The sequence below is a fragment of the Sceloporus occidentalis genome, unplaced genomic scaffold (genome assembly GCF_023333645.1).
Source record: "Sceloporus occidentalis isolate IW3139 unplaced genomic scaffold, rSceOcc1.0.p SCAF_3, whole genome shotgun sequence".
NCBI classification, from domain to species: domain Eukaryota; kingdom Metazoa; phylum Chordata; class Lepidosauria; order Squamata; family Phrynosomatidae; genus Sceloporus; species Sceloporus occidentalis.
This window is the reverse complement of record NW_028316983.1, coordinates 8,345,711-8,369,206: the sequence shown is the minus strand read 5'-3', so window position 1 is coordinate 8,369,206 and position 23,496 is coordinate 8,345,711. Positions and strand designations below refer to the sequence as shown.

General features: G+C 41.8%; 1 protein-coding gene across 1 annotated transcript; it reads right to left on the bottom strand.

Moving 5' to 3' along the window:
- Positions 1-41: 41 nt before the first annotated feature.
- Positions 42-14,927, bottom strand: LOC149315528 (uncharacterized). The gene is made up of 5 exons (XM_089518463.1): positions 14,753-14,927; positions 13,185-13,244; positions 11,217-11,555; positions 8,693-8,768; positions 42-539 (listed from the first exon to the last, which is right to left on the bottom strand). Exons 1-5 carry the CDS (start codon positions 14,925-14,927, stop codon positions 89-91), a joined length of 1,101 nt encoding a protein of 366 aa, XP_089374589.1. The 3' UTR covers positions 42-88.
- Positions 14,928-23,496: the final 8,569 nt, after the last annotated feature.

The following is a 23,496-nucleotide window of genomic DNA, read 5'->3' as shown; positions in this document are numbered from 1 at the left end:
TCTTTGTCAGTGGTGACAGAAATGTTGTTCAGTATATTATGAAGCTTTATCTTTATATGCAGAGGGATTATGTCTTTATTCCAGAGAATTAGAGACATTCTGTCTTAAATTTCTGCCTCAGAGCTTTCTGCACATTTTGGATCTTCTCTGTGATGACTGTGTCACTCAGATGGTCCCCAAACTTCTGCTTTAGCAACACTCGGATGATTTTGATGCACCTTTCATTCATCATGGGCTTAGCCTCCCGGAAAGTGTTTCCTCGCCTCCCAGTGATGGAATGGCTTTGGATATAGTCTGACGTGAAGAGCTTGTAAAGGAGAGTTTTGCAAGCAGTGCTGATTTTTTGGTCAAACCGGATAGCCTCTTTGAGTTGGTCCCTGGTGTACCCATTGAATAGTTCAGGGACCTCACAAGGCTGGCACACAGGTTCCTGCTCCTTGAGAGAGGTGGCTTCCAGGTGCTGCACTTTCTGTTTCAAGGAGAGGACTTCTCGCTGGAGGACCAAGACCATTTGTTCCAACTGTTCAATCTTCTCTTCCCTGGAAGGGTCAAGCAAGAACATGCCATTAAAAATGGACTTGTATGCAGGTTTGGGGGGGGGGGGGATTTGGAGGAAAATGGCAGGAGGGTAACCTTCTCTAGTAGACTGGTAATACCATGCCATGGTGGTCCACCAGATATCTTATGTAATGGGACAGGAGGTTTAATAAGCAATTGCCTCTGACTTCTATGCCAGTGGAGCGGTGAATCCATTCCAGGTTTCAGTGCAAGCTTGAAAGAAGCTATTCACAGTGTTAAATCTCTTTAAGGGAAAAAGTTACTTCATCCTGAATAGCCTCTCTAGTTTCTGGACTTATACCCAGGGTGGATTTGCCATCTCACTGAAATGGAACTCATTTGCCACCCCTTATTTGTTTGCTTATTTGTTTGTTTAATTTATATCCTGCTTTCGTTCCATATGGGACCCAAAACAGCTTACACTCTATGTTAAAACAACATAGATAAAACAGTCTGAAATTCAATTTTTTTTAAAAAAAAATTAAACTTAAAACCATTTATTTAGCAGAGTTAAAACATGTTGAACCCTTTTATACATCAAGAACCATCACACCCATTGCACTACCCCAACCAGTTAAAAGTTGAAGGCCTGTTTAAACATCTTTGCTGGCAAAAAGAGAGCAGGAAGAAGACCAGTCAAGGTTCCCTGGCAGAGAGTTCCAGAGGCTTGGAGCAACCAACACAATGGCTCTCTCCCAGCTCCACGACAGACGTGCTTGTGATGTTGGTAGGACCAAGAGAGAGTCCTTCCCAAAAGATCTTAAAACTCAGGTAGGCTTGTATAGGGAGATACAGTCTTTGAGACTGCCTGGATCTAAGCAGTATAGGGCTTTATAGGTCATAACCTATCCAGCAAGATCATCTGGAGAAGTCCTTCTCTCTGTCAGGTGTGTTTGGTGGGAACAAGAGAGAGGGCCTTCTCAGTGGCTGCTCCCAAGTTTTGGAACTCCCTCCCTAGGGAGGCCAGGATGGCTCCATCCCTGCTGTCCTTCAGGCAGCAGATAAAGACATTCTTGTGCTGACAGGCCTTTGAAAACTAATAAGGGCTAGGAATGTTAGTTTTTTGTGGGTTTTTCGAGCTATGTGGCCATGTTCTAGCAGAGTTTCTTTCTGACGTTTTGCCAGCATCTGTGGCTGGTGAAACGTCAGAAAGAAACTCTGCTAGAACATGGCCACATAGCCCAAAAAAACCACAAAAAACTATGGATGCCAGCCATGAAAGCCTTTGACTTTGCTAGGAATGTTGTCCTAATGAAATTTTAAGGTTTGTATTTTTAACGTATTCTGTTTTAACTCATAACTGTTTTAACTTTTTTAATGGTTTAACTGGTTTTTAATGTTATATTTATACATCATAATATTGTATTATTATTATTAAATTGTACCTATTTATCTACCTGCATTTGCATGCTTTCAAGCTGTTAGGTTGGCAGAAGCTGGGACAAGTGACGGGAGCTGACCTTATCATGCAGCACTGATGCCTCGAACTGCCAACCTTCCAATCTTCAGTTGTCAGAACTGGCATCTTAATTACTCAGCCACCACATCCCACATATCCTTCAGGCTCCACACCTCTTGAGAAATGGGTCCTCAAGAGCTTTGAGGCTGAAATAGTTCCCTTAAAGCAGGGATGGGAGTCTTGTAGTCCTCCAGAGGTTGAATGGTACCTCCCAGCATTATTCACTGTCTGCTATGCTGGTTAGGGCTGCTAACATACAGTCCAACATCATCTGGAATGTTTCATGATTTCCACCCCTGTGTTAAAGCCTTCAGTAAAAGTCATTATTATTGCCTCTCCCAGTTTCAGTTTGCAATGGAGCAGAAAATTTGCAGATGGCGGAAACTTCAGAACATTCTTTCTCAAGAGAGTAACACTGAAGATTCTCAGCAACTCAGATGGAAATGTTGTCTCTTTAAAATTATGTCTCTCAAGGTATGAATCTGCCTGTCTGAGACAGGCACTGACAGTTACCATCTGGCTGGTGAAATATTGGGTCAGGTGGCTGAGTGCAATAGACAGGTGTTGGAAATCTATGCATATGTGTAAGCACAGGATGTTACATGCTTCTATCACTGTTGATGTTGCTTCTGCCATATAACCTGTCTCTGTATTTGTGCCCATAGCTAGGTAGTAAACAGTGATAGCTGGGGGATTCCAGGTCAGTCTCAGTTTAAGTTTACTCTCAAAGAGCTGTCCAATGTTCTGAACTTATTGGGCACCAGAGTTAACTGCCTTGAATAGTTCATTTACCGTGTACTGTAGACTAACACCAAGAATGTCATTATTGGCTTGGAAGCCACTACTGGTGCTGAGCAGGCAAATGTTATTTTTCCAGACTACAGTTCCCAGAATTCTGCAGCCACCTTTCAGAATTCTGGGACTGCTAACCCAAAGAAACATCCTTTCCCAACATTTGCACAGGTGCTTAATCCAACTGAGACCATGAACTCCATGAAGGGCCTGATTCTGTATAGCAGTGGCTCCCAAACTTTTTTCCACCAAGTGTTTTGAACCTCAACTTCCACAGCCCCAGCAACTTGTCTAAAGGTCAGGAATTCTGGGATCTGAAGTGCAAAACACCCAGAGGACTAAAGTTTGGGAACACTGCTGTACAGGTTGTTATTGTTGAGTGCCTTTAAGGTCTAATTTGCACTGCAGAAATAATGCAGAACCTTCTTTAATCTGTTGCTTTATGTATGTGATCACTGTGGAGCATCAGAAAAGCAATGCAGAACTTGATGGCATGATAAGGAAGCCTAAACATTGTGAGGAGGAGAGAGATATCTCTTCAGAACAAAGGAAGCTCCCTTGTTTTTAGCCAGATTATTGGCCCATGTCGCCCAATATTATCAATTCTGATAGGCACCAATTTTTCAAGAAACTTTCAAGCATGATTTTTCCCCCTAGACCTACTTGAAGACCCTTAGTTGTTGTTTTTAAAGAAATGACTTGAGTCTAATCTGTAGTGCACTTTGACACCACTTTAACTGCCATGCCTTAATGCTATGGAATTCTGGAATTTGTAGTTTGTTGGGTTATTTCTTCAGTCTGAGTGCAGCCTAGATGGCCTTTACGGTACCTTCCAGTTCTGTGATTCAACAAAAAATGAATTTGCCTGCTGTTATGTATAGTTTATTGTAAGCTTGCCAGCATTGTATCTCTCTCTTCACATTACAGAATTCTAGTGCTATGATTCCACTTAAAATAGTATAACTATATCCTATGGAATCCTAGAGCTCTCTGGCTGAGAAGTCTAACCCTTTCCCTAAACTGCAGATCCCTAGATTCCATAAGATGTTGCCACTGCAATTAAAGTGGAATCACAGTGCTATAGTCATGTATTGTGAAACACACACACACACACACACACACACACACACACACTTGTCTTTCTCTGTCTCTGGATCTAGTATTAAAGATTACATGTTAAGAGCTCCCTTGAAGCTATGAGCAGGTCCACTATTGGAAGTCATCAGCTGCCAATGTTTCTTGGATCTGTTCTCTTATCAGTTTTCTAAATAACAGTGATATATTTTGCAAGTAGGAATATATGATGGATTTTAAATAAACCAAATTTATGAAGAGAGCCATGACACAGGTAGTGGAAAAGTCAATACAGGAATGCTGTGGTGGGGGAGTGTAGTGTTGAGACATTCCAAGGCAGTTCCAGTGGCAAAACTGTAGTATTTTCCAGAGGAATGTTTATGAGAAAGTGTCTGGCTTTAAAATATTTCAGTGCTTAGACCTCATGACCAATGCATGACAATTCAGAACTGAAAGAGGTTCTAGCTAGAAATCCATTCAACAGTACAGCTGCTCGCCTTGCAAGCATGAAAATTGCTATTAGGTTTTCGGGCATGTCTAATCTAAATCCCATTATATTCTTCCAAGATGCTGGAAATGCAATTAAAGCCAGATGGCATCCTCATGGCCAAATTACCCTTCCCTTTCAATGGCTTTCCAAACAACCTCCAAACCATCAATTTCCAGGGAATTGGTGCCCTTTGACTCATCACAGCTAGGGAACAAGCCGGTCTGGATTTTAATTTATTATCCTCAAGAGGATTATACAGTTTTTGCCTGTGCAACATCATGTTCAATTTTCTTAGGCATAGAGATGCAAAATAATATCTGAAGTAGAGTATCTGTCCAGGCAGTGCATTCTGCCAATAACAATAAAGTCCAAACTCTGCTAAAAGCCAGAGACAGTAGAAAGGGCTTCACTTTCTTTCCTTAGGATCTTATCACACAGGGAACATCAGGGGAAATTGGGAGTTTAAACAGCAATTATCCCATGCAAAACACGATACTGCAATTAATATTTTCACACAACATCACTATTAAACAGGCAATAATCAGGCAATAAACAGGCAGTAAAGAACAATAAATCATTCACAGGGAAATCCCCAAAATGATTTGTTGGTGTCTAATGCTTGTTTCTTGCTTGTGTAATAGCAATGTATGTGAAAATCGTAATTGTGACATCACATTTTGCATGGGATAATCACTGTTTAAACCCCCAATTTTCCCCAAATGTAAAGGTCCTTAGAAAAATACAAGATAGAATTTAAATATTTCTAAAGCTCTCCCTTTGAGCCAAGTGAAATGGAAGTACACAGTAACTTTCATGTCAGCTGGGCAATGAATCCACTTTGTGTTTTAGTCTGAACATTAAAAGTGTTGAATCCTATCAGCATAATTGCTTCAGCAACTTGGCCAGCTCCTTTAAAGTTCAGATTGAAATTCAAAGCAAACATAATAATAGAATTATAGAATGAAAGAGTTGGAAGGGACCACAAGGGCCCTCCAGACCAATCTCATTCTGCCATGCAGGAACACAGAATCAAAGCAACCCTGATAGATTGCTATTCAGCCTTTGTTTAAAAAAAAAAAAAAAAACCAAAGGAGGAGATTCTGCCAGACTCTGAGGCAGTGTCTTACCATCAGGACATTTTCCCTAATGTTTAGGTAGAATCTCTTCTCCTGCAGTTTGCATATGTTGCTCCTTGTTTTAGGGGCAAAGCAGATCGGCAGGAAGGAGTGGTCAGAAGTCACTCCCAGCCTGATCGCCCCAGGGCCATGGTGAACACATGCTGTGACCCCAAGGGCAGCTCCTGCCATGGCCCTAAATAGGAGCAGAAAAGATCCACTCCTTCCGAGGTCAGATTTGGGCCACCTTAGGTGGCCACAGGGTGGTCCCAGGGCAGGTTCTGGGTGGTCCCGGTGCCCCCGTAGTGGCTAAAAGCTACTTCTGTCTGCCCAACTGTTTCAGGCCTTTGTCCCTGGAGCAACAGTAAGGTTCCTTTTTGAGCTAAAATTTCCAGAATTCTCCAGAATGATTTTGGGAGTCATAAAATTAACTTTCCTAAGCTCTGTATTACACAAGGCTGGGCTAGCTGGAGTATAAGGCCACATACTCTCCTATGTTTCTAACCAATTTCCACCCTTTGTGCCTAAGTATATTCCATGTAGATCTTCAGACTTTTTAATATAACTCCATATAAAGTATTAATTTTGAAATATCTCAAAATGTTACTTTTGAGTCTTTGAATTGTTACTGCAGTGTCTTTGCATGACAATAGCACATTTTGCGGGGGATAGGCTGCAATTATATTTGCTTTCCAGAGGATAATGCTTACAGTGTTCATGCTTGATACTCCAATATCTGAATATATTTTTCAAATATTCAGTCCCCACTTGGTTCTAAAATGGTAGAAGCCACGCTGAGCTATACAGAATGTCCCTTTGTAGATTATTCCACAGCTTCTCTCACTGTCATCAGTAGCCCAAAACATCCAGAAAAAAAAAAAATCAAAACCCAAGTTGCTATGTGGTGCTTGTATGCTGTGAATCTACACTCACATCCTAAAGTGTATTGTGTGGCTTACTGTGTACCTGTGAATATTCTAGCTGTTTCTGAAGTCCCAGTGAACCAAGTGGCACACTGAAGAGAGTCATAGGCGGGAGCTGCAGCAGCCAAACCACGCGGCTCCCGCGCGGAGCAAAAAAGAAGCTCCATTTCGGAGCTTCTTCTTGCGGCGCCTTTATGACATCGCGAGGCGCCTGGCGCGGACTCATGACGTCATAGGCGCTGCGACACGTCTGGACGCTATGCGTCCAGTACGTAAAGATGGCGGCGCCCATGTGGAAGGGGCACCGCCATCTTGTACGTCTTCTATATGTACTAGGGTTAGGGGGGTGCGGAAGCACCGCCCCTTCCTAACCCTAGTACGTATAGAAGACGTACTATATGGCGGTATGTATCCCGCCATAGAATCATAGAGTTGGAAGAGACTGCAAGGGCCATCCAGTCCAACCCCATTCTGTCATCCAGGAACTCTCAATCAAACATCCCTGACAGATGGCCATCCAGCCTCTGCTTAAAGACCTCCAAGGAAGGAGACTGTACTACACTCCAAGGAAGTGTGTTCCACTGTCAAACAGCCCTTACTGTCACGTAGTTCCTCCTAATGTTGAGGTGGAATCTCTTTTTCTGTAGCTTGCATCCATTGTTCCATGTTCTAGTCTCTGGAGCAGCAGCAAACAAGCTTGCTCCCTCCTCAATATGACATCCCTTCAAGTATTTAAATGTTGCTCCTTGTCATGCATGTGCAATGGTTGCACTTGTGGAACGTTGCTTACTGGATGTGAACGAAATACAGATGTTACATCAGAACTGTCATGTCTCCCTCTGGGGTGGCAGAAATACAAGAGTGTCTAGGGAGCAGTTTAGTACACCTGCAGCTCAGGTGGTGCTTCCTCATCCATTCTTACTGAACAATCAGCTTGCCTAGGTAAGGCAGGGAGAAAACATTTGTCAGCTGCGGGAAGTAATGTCATTCATCCACTATGTGAGAAGTCAGCTTGGAGACTCTGCCCTGCTTTCTGAACCTTTGGAACTAGAGATTCCACCTCAACATTAGGAGGAACGTCCTGATAGTAATGACTGTTGACAGTGGAACACACTCCTTCTTCGGAGAGTAGTGGAGTCTCCCTCCTTGGAGGTCTTTAAGCAGAGGCTGGATAGCCATCTGTCGGGTACGCTTTGATTGAGAGTTCCTGCATGGCAGGGCGTTGGACTGGATGACCCATGTGGTCTCTTCCAACTCTATTAGTTTTGATTCTATGATTCTATGATCTTTCTACATGTTGCTCTGGCTATCTTGATTTTTCTGACTGCTGGCTGCTTCCTTGGCTTCTTGAACTCTGGACTTTTAATTACTCACATGTTTTCTCTCCTCTTCCAGTGAATTACAACAATAACCAAAAAAGTATGACCACATGTGTAAGAGAATTTACATGTGTGTAAAACACCAAGAGCCAGCATGGTGTAGTGGTCTGAATTTTGGACCAGAACTCCAGAAAACCAGGGTTGAAATCACCATTCAGCCATGGAAGCCGAATGGGCAATCTAGGGCAAGTTGCACACTATCAGCTTAAGAGGAACGCCAATTCAGCCATCCTCTGAAAAAAACTGATGGCAGGCTTGTCATAAGTCACAGAACTAGAAGGCACATAATAAAAGAAAAACAAGAAAAACACCAATAGGATGCCAGCTAAATAATGTATTTTACATGGGCTTAAAGCCAGCATGGTGCATTGGTTTGAGCATTGAACTATGACTCTGGATCTCAGGGTTTGATTCCCTCCTTGGCCATGGAAACCCACTATGTAATCTTTAGTGAGTCACACACTCTCAGCCCCAGAAAACCCCATGATAGGTTTGCCTTAGGGTTACTGTAAATCAGAAATCACTTGAAGTAACAACAACAATAACATACCTGGGCCATTCAAACCAATCAATTGTTCACAGATATACTGAGCAATAACAAAATTAAAGAATGCTTTATAATTTAGATGAAGCTGGGAAAGGTTACTTTCTTAGACGATAATACCCAGAATCCCCCAGCCAACATGATTGTAGGTGAGGGTTTTTTTTTAAATCCAAGCTGCAATTGGAATGGAGTACTATTTCAGCAATACAGTTTATCTTTGCATGAATTTCTTTATGGATTTTGTTTGTCTCAAAAATTGCACCCTGAAATATAATCAGACGATCAATATTTGATTTCTTTTAAGTGCCATGAGGCACAGTTCGCGTTTGTATAGTTTTGTTCCCTGGGGCTCTATTACCTGGTTGTACCGATTCGTTTCTGACACAGTTCTACAAGATCATCTGACTTCTTCCTTGTTACTATGGTAGTGCAATCTTTAGAAACAAAACAAAATAAGGAAGGATTAGTTATCATTCACATGCAATGAAGCCCCCTTATTGTTTCCGGTGGAAGGACAATTTCATGATAGAAGTCCCACAGATTCATCACACTAAAAGGATATGAAAATCCCTGTTTGATCAGACCCAAGTGTAAGCTAGCATCATTTTCCCCACAGTAGCCAATCATAAACCAGGGATCTCCTATTTATAAATTTTGGAAGCCTCTCCTTTCTCAACCGATAGATCCACAAATCAAAATTCATCATAAAAATGGTAGTTCTGGAAGGACCTTCAGTGTAGAAAAGAGATCTTGTAAAATTAATTGATGGATATTTAATTAAACATGAGACATTAAGCCCATGCAATTTGTCATCTGAAATGCTACTTGTTGTAGCAGCTCTTCTAAGAAACAAGTAACAGACAGTAACCTCACTCTCCAGCCTGCAGATTTCTTGCCTTTGACTAGCATTGTGTATTGCAGGTATGGATGTGTAATCTGAAAGTATGGCTCTGTATTCACTACATGGTTAGGGAGCACTGGTGGCACAGTGGTTAATTGTCAGTACTGCAGCTACAAGGTTGTGAATTTGATCCCAGGGCTTGAAGCTAACTCCATCCTCAATATGACATCCCTTCAAGTATTTAAACAGGGTCATCATTAATGTTTCCATCCTTCTCCCTCCAAGCAGTGAATGAGACTGTGACAATCAGGAGGACTCTTGTTACAATTGCTTGTAGCCTCACTCACTGACACTAAGGAATGGAAACGTAATTCCCCTACACTCCAATTGCCAGCTGAACAGACTGGTGCAGCTGCTGCCTAGTCAGGTAGGTTTTTGGGAGGGTTAGTCCACGACATGTTACTTGAGCCCAAAACGGACGGGTCAAATGATGCTGTTCCCTGCCATGTTCGGGACATCACATTTAGATGATGCATGCCCCAAATGCAGCAGGAAACCATGTCAGATCCACGTCATTGGACAAGAACTGGGCCAAAATGAGCAGTAAAAACCACTCCTTTTTGGGGTCTGGTTCAGGACCGCGGAAGCAGCCCAGATTGGTGCCAAGCATGTGCAGTCACCATGGCCCTGCCGCAAATCACGCTGGCCCCAATGTGGTCCTTTTGGCCCATCTGTTTTGGGCCTAGGTTACATATTAATAACCAAGTAGGCAATGTAGAACATGGGATCTTATCTTTAGTACAGAGGAAAGGAATTTATTAAAAAACTGGTTGATGAGGGGTAATTTATTCATTATACACACACACACACACACACACACACACACACACACACACACACAGAGGAGTGTGTATGTGTTTGTATGCACACACAGGTTGAATCTCCGTTATCCAGAATTCTGAAATCCAAAATATTCCAAAAAGTAATGTTTTTCTATGGGATGATGAAGACTAATGGGATAATGACCCCTTTGCTTTCTGATGGTTCAGTGTATACAAACTTTTCACACAATTATTAAAAATCTCGTATAAAATTACCTTAAAGTTATTTGTATAAGGTATATATGAAACAAAAATGAATTTTGTGTTCAGATTTGTGTCCCATCTCCCAGATATCTTATCATGTACTTTACAGGGGGAAAAGATCTGAAATCCCATACACTTCTGGTCCAAGCATTTTGGACAAGGGAAATAAGGGAAACCTCTCTCTCTCTCTCTGCGTGTGTATGTGTCTGAGAAGGCTGCGGTCTTCCTATATTGTGTTACCCTCACCGTTGAAACACAGATGAGGGTCTCCCCCAGCAGATATCAATCTTTGGGAAGTAGTATATGGAGAGAAGCACACCCACAAGTTATCAGAAGTGTCCAAGCCTTGCCAGTTAATAACACTTGTATGCCCTGTATAAAGACTGCTTCCTTTTCGCTGTCTTGAATCTTCCACTATTCAATCTCTATGGAAATCCTCAGTTTCAGTGTTACGAGGTGTAAAAAGACCTTGCCTTATTTATTTTCTCTGCATCATTTTATATTCCTTGGTCACCTCGCCCTTTACTTATTTTTCTGTACCATACAACTACAATAGTTCTAACCTTGGGGGTCACAGCTTCAAGGGGCTGGACCAGTTCCATGGCTTTGCCTTATTTTGCCCTTTGCTCAGTTGGTTGCCCATTACTGCAAGCTCAGAATGTTCAGCATGGAAACCACTTGAGGATGTAATCCAATAGTGTCTGGTGGTTCAAAGTGCACTGCTGCATCTACTCCAGGTTTTAAGACACAATTTAAAATATCTATTCAAAGTGTTAAAGCCTTTTCCCAGAACAGATTTGACACCTTGGATAGATCTTCTACAGATTGGACTTAAACTCAACACAGTTTTTTCTATCTCCCCATCAGAGCCACCAGACACTACTTGTGCAATCGTGTATAGTTGGAAAAAATCTTCTGCACCTTCATTATTTGACCAGATATTTCTGCAATCTTACCCCTGCTTTTCCGGCTTAGCCTTGTTGCATCTCTTTGAGATAGTCCGCTTCCAGCTATGGCTATGAAAGAAGATGATGCCCAAAAGGGACTAGGAGACCGAGGAATAATTGACTCACAGGAATGCAGCTTCATCATGGCACTGTGGTTGCATCCCTCTCTGGGGCCAGAGGATAGAGCAGGTTCTTGCTGGAGATTTGCTTCTGCATCCTCCACAACCATCCTGAAGGATTTGTCATTGTGACATTTCCTCAAACCAGTTGTTGGATTCCATTTGGGAAGGGACTTCCTTGACCTTTTGGGGGGGACTTCTTCCCGATTCTGCATATTTGGCTGCTCTTCTGAAATCAAGACAGAGAGATGGAGTTTCATTACAAAATGAGCAGAGCAGTTTTGCAAGACTACATAGTCGTGCTGTAAAATTATGTAAATGCCCCCCAAGCCCACCTTTACAGCCAGCAGCCACACTGAGGTCTGTTGAGCTGCCAACTGGAGCTTAAAGTGAATGATGTTTTCAGCCCTCTCCAACCAGCAAATGAGAGAGTAACTATCAGAAGCAGGACTCCTGCCACAGCTCCTTGTCTTGTCTTGCTCACTGATGGGAGGGGGATGGAAACATCTTCCTCCTTGTAGTGATATATTGAAGACTTTCAGTCCAAGCCTCAAGTCAGGTCTCAAGTCTCTACCTTCTAGCCTCAAGTCAAGTCTGAAGTCTTTGCAAGATATTTTCATGTCAAATCTCAAGTCGAGTCTCAAGTCTGGGAGCCACCTTTTAACATAAAAAAGGAGGAGGGGTGTGCAAATGCATTAGGTAATGAGCTTGAGGGGAGGGATTGAGGTCTGCTTGGCAGGCTATCCTTGCTGCACAAAGCTTTAGAAGGATCCTTCCACCTCGAGCCCACTGTGTAATGCATTTACTGTTCCCTTCCACAAAATGTGCCCCACACTTTGGGAGTGGTCTTGCCTGCTGCTCAAAGTGAATGGCACCAGCACATCAGTCACAACAACAACAACAACAACAATAATAATAAATTTATTTATATTTCCTACCTCTCCCTGCACATAGAGTTGGGATTACATCCAGTAAAATACATACAAGAATATAAACCCAACACCTTGTGCTGCACCCAGAAGCTGATTGGCAGCCAGTGAAGAGATTTAAGAACAGGTTTTATGTGGTCAGACCCAGATGAACCAGTGACCAAAAACATACAGATCTCAAGTCAAGTGTGTCATTAGTGCCAAATCAAGTCTAAGTCAAGTCATTGAAGTGACATGAGTCTGATTTAATTCCAAGTCAATTGACTTGAGTCTACATCAGTGCCTCTTTGCACCCCAATCTGCAACTGAATAGAACTCCTTTGCCTGATGTGGCTGCCAGCTGTTCAGGTGTGCTGGGGAGCATGTTGAGCTAGGAGTTATGCATACGTTACTAAATAGTTGATGTAGAATATCAGCAGTAGTTTCACAAGGTATTTAGAAATCCTGGCTAGAGAATTCTAATAGTATTATTCAGAAGAGGACTCTAGAGAATTCTAAGTACCCCTTAAAACACAAATCTCAGGATTCCATAGGATGCAGCCATGGCAATTAAAGTGGTACTCAAAGGTCATATCTCACTTAAAAGTTTGTTGTTGTTGCTGTTGTTTACCTTTATGTCATTTCTGACTTATGGCAACCCTAAGGTGACACTATCAAGGGTGATTTTCTTGGTAAGTGTCATCCAAGGTTTTCTTTCTTTTTTTTCATTATTGTCTTCTGAGGGTGAGAGAATGTGATTTTCCCAGTCATCCAATGGGTTTCATGGCCCAAGCCTGAATTCTGAGATCCCAGTTCTTCTGATGTTCTAAAGTACACATAAATGGTGTCTTTTCAATACATTTGGGATACTATTTGAATTTAATATTTAATTAGATTTTAAAAACTACTATTGCCACTGCAGTAAAAACATTTCCAAGGTCTCTGCTTACCCAATAGCTCTAGGAGCTCTTTATCTTCTTGTAGCTTTTGCTCAAGGACACATTTATGCTCTGTTAGAAGAAATGCATTTCAAATGTTAATTTTCTGTGCAAGGTATATGCAGAATTACCAAATTGTGCTTAAAATGAAACTCCAGTGAAAATATTCCATTTATTTAATACTTCAGTAAGTTCAAACACTCCCCATGTTTTGTCTCAATAATGCTGACAACAGCCTGAGTTATTTCCATTTTATAGATGGGGTAAATGAACAAAGAGGAGGACTGAGATGGAGAGAGAGATAACCATTATTGCTACTTTAAGTATCTTGAAAATCTAATTAGAAAGTAACTGCTCCACACATTTCTGAAATCAGAAGAAAATGTTAGTTCAGGGTGTCAGTCCAACTGACCAGTGAGTGTCCTGTGGCATTCCTAAGCAAGGGACGCCCTTTTGGTAAATGCATATACATTGCTTAGACTCATTAATTGTTATTTTACATGTTACTTTCTATAAGTTTAGGCACAGCATATATTTATGGCAATTTTCTGTCTGTTAGGTTTCTCTCTCTTCCTGCAACATGCTAACCAGCAGCCATTTTCTCTTTTCTCTCTCTTTCTCTTTCTCTTCCATTAGACTATATATTTGATTATGAACAAGTAATTTGCAATCAAAGCTACCTTTATATGTTTTAAACAAAAGAATGACCCATTTTTGTTTCTCTGCTAGAACGTGCAGGTGAGGCTGTGGGTCTGGTTGTTATTCATCTTCTGCCTTGCCAATTCATTGTTCTGCTTGAGAGGCCCATTGCTATCTCACACATTTCCCAACAGGTAGGATGGCAAACTGTCCATGCTTGAGAGAGGAGAATCTTTCATTTGCAGGGCCATCAGAAATAGCTCCAAGTCTAGTTTAAAGACTAGAAAGGAGAGGGATTTTGAAGCTGTCCTTTAGCATTTAGCAATTAGACGGCAAACTGAGCAGACAAACCTGGGCTGGAATCCTGTTGGTATCATGTATATCTGTAAGGTCATTTACATATGTGGCTGCATTTTTACTAGTTGTGCAATTTAGTAGTTAGTTCACAGTTGCATAAGTGGATTTGCTCAAGTGTAACCATTTCACACACTACTATGTATACTTGGATGGAGCCTAAGTATATATCAGTGCCGTCAACATACAAGTGCATTCACTGGGATTGCAAAAACAGCCTTTGCACATTCCCCATTAAATAATGAGACAATAAGCACATCACAGACTGTGGAACTCCCTTCCACAAGAAGTCTATTTGTCCCTGTTTTCTTTCCACCAGTTGATGAAGACATGTGTGTAGGCCGTGATTTGCTGCATTTTCTTTAAAAAATTGCTAGAAATTATATTTTACATGTTTTAGTGGTTTTAACTATTTTAATCATTTTTTTTAAAAAAATGTTTAATTCTGTTTTCAACTTTTGTAAACTAATGCTTTAGCTTAATCTTTTTAAAATTAAGGTAAGCCATCTTGAATCCGATCTTGAAAGAAAGGTAGGATATAAATCCAATAAATAATCATACATAATTGAAGACTCATTTTTACTTACCACTTATTCCTTCTACGATTCCCCAGTACAAGCCACTGAAGCCTGGACATCGTGCCAGAACCTGTTCACCAACTGTGTACAGGTGGAAAGGCTTCCGTGGTTCCTTGATGTTTTCAATGTTGATAACACGGCTCCCATCTGGCCAGCTGATGAGGACATAAAGTTTGGCAGCCATTGTCAGATGGGATGCTTAAGGCGAAAAACAAAAAGGAAAAGATAGGGAAGATTAGGAGAAACAGTTAAGTGATTCCTTTCCTGATTTGGCAAAAGAGGGTTTTAACATGGGCTGGAATTCCACTAGTGTCCCAACCATGCATCAATTTTTTGTCTGATTTGGAAGCTCCACAAACAGTCCAAGGTTGCAGAAGTGGATTTGCAAATATTATGCTGCTGTTCATTCAGTGCATTTCACATTATGTATGAATGTGCATTCTGCATTGGGTTATGCATCTGGTGTCCTAGTTCAGTTGTGAAATGTTGCCATTTAATACAGGATTTGCATAGCACGATCAGTACATAACTGCATGCTGCAGCAATGGCAATTAAAGTGGTATCAAAGTACTAAGATTGTGTAGTATGAGAGTTCTGCCTAATGACGGGACCAGCTTTGCCTAGATCCCATTGTGACCATGGTACCAGTGATGGTGGCAATCAGACGCCTCCCATACTATTACCTAGACATGATAACTATGCTGGCAACATCTACCACCTTTCTTTCTTTCTTTCTTTCTTTCTTTCTTTCTTTCTTTCATCTTTGGGTCCTTGCAGCTGTACAAGATCAGGGACTTCATGGCAGGGACTCTGAGAAAGAATTAAAGCTTATGCAACATCACTAAAACAGCTGTGCATTCAGCAAATCCATTTCAGCTTCACTTCAGCACTTGAATACAGTATGTTCATTGTACCTGCTGAGAGTTTTATAGGAGTGTCACATATATTTCCATTGATCTTTGGATGCTATGCTGAAGTAGGAATTTCACTGTGAAATGAACAAATTTATATAATGTGGTCTATGCCTCCACTGACACATCTTTACATAATAATAATAATAATAATAATAATGGAATGAAATAGGAGAAACATGCCACAGGAAAATGACCTTTATGGAACGGAAATTCCATTGTGATATGAAATGGCTTCTTATTTCATTCAAACTCTGTTCTCTCAGTGTCCCAATCCATCACTCAAACCACTATACCATCCTGGCTCTCTCCTTGCGATTAGGGTCTAGATTTTAATATACCCTCAGGCAGGAGGTGAATAAGATTCTAGAAGTTATTTGGAATGGTGTAGTGGCTATGACTCTGGGAAGCAGGGTTCGATTCCTAGCTCAGCCATGAAACCCACTGGGTGACCTTGAGCAAGTCACATGCTCTCAGCCTCAGGGGAAATTAATGGCAAACCTCCTCTGAACAAATCTTGCCAAGATGACCCCACACAGCACAGTACACAGTCCTCAAATCCATGGCTGGAGCTAAAAAAATAGACTTATGCACAACATTGCTTCTTCTAGGTATTGCCTGTCTTTGTAAGAATGGTTTTCCAGAACATACAAAGAAATAAACAGATGTGTATACCAGGTGTTTTGATCATGGACCACTACCTCCTTATAGCAGCTGTTGATGGTCTAGGGAAAGAAAGACCCCAGTGATGGTTACCAAGCAACCACATCCTGCAGCGTTTATTTGGTTAGTTTCACAAATATGCCCAAGAAGTTTCTAACTGTGTGTGGTAAGAGTTGATATGGGTTGTCCAGCTGAGTCCTGCTAACCATCCACTGTCCATCATAGCACTGAGCATCTAGTAGCCATAGGCAAAGACAGACCTAAGACCCATATATTCTTCTGCATGAAATGGACTTGCAAGTTGTCTTTTTTCCATAGTCTCTATGATGCTATGCATGCTAAAGAATCCCCTTGATAAATTTAGGTAACATTACTGAGACCGTCCAGCCATACTCAGAGGTTTTTAGAACTGATACTGGGAGGATGGACCAAGTTTTGGCCCCAGCATTGTATCACACATATATAAGTTTCCCTTTCAGGGAGTTCCTTTCAATACATCTATGAAAGTTTTAGAGCCAACACAGAGCTGGCCACGCTGGCTAGGAATTCTGGGACTCATAGGTGAAACTGTAAATTTTACAGGCTTTGAACTAGCAGAGTCCAACCCACTCTCCACATGTAATACCTAACAGCCATATAATGTGAAGTAGAAGATAAGTAGAAGATACATTCTTTATAGAGTTTCTTTTTCTCCTAGTCCTTTAGATGTTTCTGGCCAGACATCTGAGGATAGGTCTATTAATTGCTATTGGCCACAACAGTAAAATGTAGCCTCCATGTTAAGAGGCAGTGTACCACTGAAGATCAATTGCTACAACAAAAAAAGAAACTAAGAAGAACTATTGACTTCAGAGTTTGCTTGTGGGTTTCCTTAAAACCTCTTAATTGGGCTTTTTAAAATTTTTTGTTCAAGAGGATTCTGTAGTAGATGAGCCATTGGTCCAGCCCAGGACAGCTCCTATGCAGAGCTTGGAAACGTTACCTTGTAGGACTACAAGCCATCACTGCAGATCTTGGAAACAAGCCTATGCAGAACTTGGAAATATTACCTTGTAAGACTATGAGCCATCATTGCCATCAACCATGTCACAGCTCATGTCAAAAAGATTTTTTTTTCTAGGCTATGCTATTATATGATTTGTTCTCCAAATGTGCCTTTCTATTTTACTTTCAGATAATTTTAGAGGCAATTTGAGGAGATAGCAATCCTACATTGGTAGGCAAGTTGCAGGCACACACAAACGCACACCCAAACACACACATGCACACACACATACAAAACAACCCACTTTATCAAAGGATGTACTTTATGAAAGTCATATTTTCCCTTCCTAGGATTGGTTTGCCCAAGGTGAAAGCTTCACATTTCACTTTGGGCAAAAATCCAGAGCTATCCTACCAGCTATCTTACCGATTATCTTACCAACCCAACAGCAAGGCAGCACAATAGGATATATGACTGTTCAGCCACGAGAGACTCTAACAGCTCCCCTCTGTACCCAGCATTTGAAACTGAGAGGAAGCCTCTAGGGACAAAAGTATGAGTCTTTATGGGCTTACATATCCCTCATGTCAGGGGCGTAAATCACTGTTTCTAGCTGGAGAGAACAGCTCTTAGAGAAACACTCCCTGATAACAGCAGGTGGTCTTCACTTCTAATCCTACTCTGCTTTCTTCCTCTTCCCTTCCAATTTTTAGTTTCAGAGTAACAGAGAGACAACTAAATCATGCATCTTATACAGAGAGGAGTATGGGAGAAGAAGGGGGGAAAGATTAAAGTCTTGCAGGTAACAGAAAAGTAAGGAGTCATACAAAGTCCTTGCCTGCTTCACTTCGGAGTCTTCTTACAAAATGTCTTCTGTCTGTTCACCATTCAGTTGTTGGTTGTAGAAGAAGGGAACTGTCTTGTGTTTCTCTTGCTGTCTTTCTTCATCATCACAGATCCATGATGGCCTTCTTTTTCTTTGGAACAAAACCACACACACACACGTTCATATCCTGATGTACTGTATTTTTTTAAATCCACATTACTTTTCTTACCAATAAAACCCCCTCCTCCCCCCAAAAAAACTCACAAGACAAATGAATGCTTGGCTTTCGGAAACTACCCTGAGAATACTGTGTCAATAGCACTCCTTTACAGAAAAGGACAACAGAAAAATAAACACAGGCAAGCTTTAAGAAAAAAAGAAGAGCGGGGGTAGGAAAGATTATTTTTATTTAAAAAAATCTTGGTTGAGAAGGGGGCCTTCTCTCTCCCACCCCTTTCCCTCCTCTTTTTTCATAGAGCATGAATAAACCTTGCATTTCCATGAATAATTCATGAATAATTCATAGGGGAGAAATGCATGATTAATTCAGGTTCATGAATTATTCAGGAATAATTCTCGAACATTCGTGGTTAATTCATGTTTGCAGAGAGAAAGGGTGAGTCAGGCTGCTGGCTCCTTCCTTTCAGAAAGGAAAAGGGGGAGAGAGGTGGGGTGCCCCACAGCAAACGGTTTGCAACTGTTTGCAACTGTTGTCCAGAAGTAGCCCGTAGAACCTTTTGAAATGACCGAATTGGAAAGGTGGTTGTTTTAAAGTTCGCTACACTTTTCTGGATCTCTAAGGTAGAAAAATCTCACAGGTAAAATATGGGGGAGGGAGGAGAAGCTTGAACAATATAGACTGATATCCTCTTGGTGACAGATGCATGCATAAATCATGCTACCCATTAGGTCAAATTATTCACCATATCACAACAAACCCATTCTACTAACAGCAGTGGAAGTGGACTTGGACATACAACAGTGTTGCATGTTGTGGCTGTGCATTTCACCTTGTGCATTGCACAATGGCACCCAGTCATTGTCATGTGTTGTACAATTTTGCTATTTTGCCTGGGGGTTGCATAACACTGCCTTAGCTTATCTCCACATGCAGATTACACTGCACTGAGCGGACGTTGGATTGTAGCCACAGAGTGAATCAGACGGCTAGGAAGGGACACATTTTTAAAGCAGAGCAGCACCCCTGCCACATACAGGGGAACTTTCACCCTTTGCAGATGGTAGCCTCCATAGTGATCAATTTGTAAGGCCAATGAGCAATAGCATTTACATTTCTATGCCACTTATCAGTGAACTCAGCACTCTCTAAGTGGTTTACTATCTGTAAGCCAATTGCCAACAAGCTGGGTTCTCATTTTACCAACCTATGAAAGAATGGAAGGCTGAGTCAACCTTGGAGCCCTGGGATCAAACTCACAACCTTGTGGCATTTAACCACGGTGCCACCAGGGCTCCTTAATGAGAATTTTAGTTGGGTCTTTAACAAGGCTATTGAAGTGATAGCTTCTGTAAAGTCTGGACTAAATCACAACATTTTTACCAGCCGACTGGCATGAAAGCCAACATCTAAGTGTTGGTTATCACCTTTAAAGCCCTACATGGCTTGGGCCCAACCTATCTAAGGGATCACCTGCTTCCATATAATCTGCCCCGTACACTCAGGTCCTCTGGGAGGAATTTATTACAGCCCTTAAAGACCAGGTTGACGGCGACCTCCCAGAGGACATTCTCTGCAGTTGCTCCCAACTTGATCCGTCAATTTACCAATCTAGAGAGCTTTAAAAAGGCCATTAAGATGGATCTCTTCCGGCAAGCTTTCCTGGAATAAAATGCTCAGCCACAAATAAGACTTCCCATCCAGTGAACTCTGCCCATGATGATTTTTATTTAGCTTAGTCGGTTTTAATATGTAGCTTTTAATCTTACATTGTTTAATCTTGTTTTAAGGGGGGGCATTATGTATATATGGATGTATTTTAACCTGTTGTATGCCACTTTGATTGCCTGGCAAAAATGGGATAGAAATAAAAAAAAATATTATTTTATTATTATTAATTTCTCTACTAACTGATTTTGGGGGTTGGATGAAGGGGGAGATTTTTTGGCAAAATGCTTCCTTTTCCCATCTCCTGCAAACCTGGTGTTCACACTCCTGCTGAGTATTTACAGATTCCTTGGCATTACTCTCTCTTATTCTCATGGCATTTTCTTGCCAAGTTTCTTCAAAGGGGAGGTTTGCCATCGCCATCATCTGAGGCTGTGAGACTGTGACTTGCTCAAAGTAACCCAATGAGTTTTCATGGCTGAGCTGGGATTCGAACTCTTGTCCCCATAGTCCAGCGCTCAAACCACTACACCTAACATGCTCTCAGAAGAGCTCCAGACTACAAAATCAGATTTCAAATTAAACCTGTCAGAATCCAGAATTCAAAATGACCTTAAGATTAGAGAACTGGGCCAAAAATAACAAAATGAATGTCAACAGGAAGAAATGTAACTTCATTGGGGAGATGTGTAGTGTAACTAATCTTTAGCAGTAACTATGGGGGGATACAGACCGCCCTTTTGGGTGGCCTGCACCCACCCCATTCCCCAATGGATCGGGGCCTGAACTGCCACAGCGGAAGCCCCAGAGGCCCTGATCAGCTGCTTTTTCTGGCCTTAGGGAAGCGGCAAAACGCCGCTTCCCTGCGGCCTGGAAAGGGGTGTCCTTGGGGCGTCATGCCCCAAGGACACCCCAACAGCAGTGGGGAGGCAGAAAAAGGGGCCTCTCGGCCCCTTTCTCTTTTGTGTCACTGGCGCAGCCATGTAAAGGCTGTGCCAGTGACACAAATGGCAAAAGGAGCTCCAAAATGGAGCTCCTTCTGGCGCCACTGAAAGGGTGCCACAAGCACCCTGCAGCGGTGTGCGTGTGTCACGCCCGCGCCACTCTGTTTGGAGGCGGTGCGGCTGTGACATCGTAATGGCGGCACCCATGTAGACAGGGTGCCACCATTACAACACTGCAGGTACGTGCTAGGGTTGTGGGGCATCTGTAAAGGACGCCCCAAGGCAACCCTAGTATATATCCAGGCCGGCACTTTGCTCTGGTCTGGATACTGCTAATATGTAGACAGAGGGGGAAATACCAAGATATAGGATGGCCCTGACAATAGTACACCTGCCTTGACAATAGTACATTTGTAAGGCATCTAAAGCTGAATCTGAACTTCAGAAATAATGCAGATTGACACTGCTTTAACAGCCACGGCTCACTGTTATGGAATCCTGGGAGTTTCTGCAGTTGCATCTCTGACATCCAATATCTAGCACTACGCACTTCTCCCATTCCTGGCAGAAAAATACAGTCAATAGCAAAGTAAACAGCCAAAAATCTGCTGTCCTTTATAATGCCTGAAATCAGCTGCTTAAGATGGTCATCCCAATTTTCCCAATAGTAGGGCTGGCCTGGCTATACAGCATTCAAGTCAGCTCCCCCATTATGACTTCTGTTCTGTTTTTATTTTTGGAAAGAGAAAATCTAGCAGTTACCTGGTTGTTTCTCTTCTATTAATCTGTCACTCTGACAAATCACAGAAAGGCTGAGAGGTGAACCACTTCTTTTTACGATGAGTCTGCATATTGAATCTCAGTATCTAACACAGACCTGTGCAATAGGAAACGAATGATCTGACAGAGTTGATGTCAAAGAATAATTTTCAGGGTTCATATTCCTAGTTTATGATGAAACCTCATAAAAGCAGAGCCATTGTTCATTTTGCTACAGCAAACACTAATGGCTTAATGAAGAGCCAAAAGTGCCATAGACCTTTATCTGATTCATTTACATAATAATTTTGTGCAGTAATTAAGTGAAAACCGAGATTCCTGGGTACATGAAAACCTGACAAGGAGAATCCTGGACAGATGAGTATCTTCACAGTTGAGGATGTATTCTGTATGAAAAATGCACAAATACATGTACATAATGACAAAGTAAACACAGAATATGATATTTTTAAGCCCAGAAAATCATGTTCTGCACAGGATATGCCATTTTTCACATGCAAAATTAATGTCCCCCCCCCACAGAATAAATCCAAACTGCAATAGTTTCTTCTGGGGGGGGGGGGGGGGTTAAATCTTCACTTATTTCCTTCTTGCAAGTAATTTTTTTTAAAAAAAAATCAAAAGTTTACCCCATCCCTTCCCAATTGGAAGAGATTATAGGTTTTATGCATTTATTTTATTCTATTTTATTTGCATTTTGAGACTTTTTCATACAGATTTCACAACAGTGGCCAAGGAAGTACAGGTGGACCTCCATCTTCTTGACATTCTCATGCACCTGGGAAGGAGAACCACATTCTTCTCCTTTGGTAATGCTTCTCTTTCTTCCCTGGTGCACAAAAGCATCCAGAATGTACCCAGGTACATCTCCAGCCAATCTGTAGCTGGCCCAGGAAGCACCTAGGGAGCAACCTTGTACCTGGGGAGGGATTAGAAAATAAAGAGCAGCCTCTAACCCTCTAGTTGTTAATTGCTCTCAGGTCAACCTTGACTCATGGTGAACCTGTGGATGAGATACTTCCAAGTCCTCTATTCTCCACTGCTCTGCTTAAGTCTTGTAGATTCATGCCAGTGACCTTCCTACCTAGTCTGACTACCTAGCATGCAGTCCTCCTGTCTTTCTCTTTCCCTCAACCTTTCCTAGCATTACTGTCTTTTCCAATGAGTTGTGTCTGTATGATATAGGAGAAATATGATATATGAGAAATATGACGGCCTCAGTTTAGTCAACTTGGCTTCCAGGGATAGCTCAGGCTTGATCTGTTCTAGGATCCATTTGTTTGTCTTTTTGGCCATCCATGGTATCCTAAGCACTCTTCTCTAGTACCACATCCCAAATGAGTTGATTTTCGTTTTGTCTGTTTTGGTTTTTTCACTTGCCAGCTCTCGCATCCTTACATAGTGATGGGGAATAGCACGGCTTGGATGATTCTAACCCTCTTGACAATGATTTCAATATTTGGTGGAGATTTGTGCTCCATCCACAAATGAGATACCTTGGATCTCAGCTGTCATCTGCAGATATCCTCTCTTTTTCATCACTACATCCCACCTGCATCCAGTCCCCTTCTCCCTAAGATATACATGGTTTTGCATGTCTTTGGTTTTAAATTGCCTATGTTATTGTGGTAGCTGGCAAGTCTTTATTCAATCCTGACGCAAACATAAGCTCCCCAACTTTTCTGAGCATCAGGTGCCTGGTGAGAAAAAATTCCCTTCTTCCAGCGATTGGAGCATGGGTAAATGACAATACCATCAGGTTTGGGTTGGTAATCAGGCCAGTTATTCAGGCTAGTTA

What these genes read in the sequence shown, in the direction of transcription:
- LOC149315528 (XM_089518463.1), bottom strand. Translation starts at nt 14,927, where the DNA reads ATGGCTGCCAAACTTTATGTCCTCATCAGCTGGCCAGATGGGAGCCGT. An exon ending in AATCGTAGAAGGAATAAGTG is followed by an intron (nt 13,245 to 14,752) that starts GTAAGTAAAAAT and finishes TTCTTCTAACAG; the next exon opens with AGCATAAATGTGTCCTTGAG. An exon ending in GCTAAGCCGGAAAAGCAGGG is followed by an intron (nt 8,769 to 11,216) that starts GTAAGATTGCAG and finishes TTGTTTCTAAAG; the next exon opens with ATTGCACTACCATAGTAACA.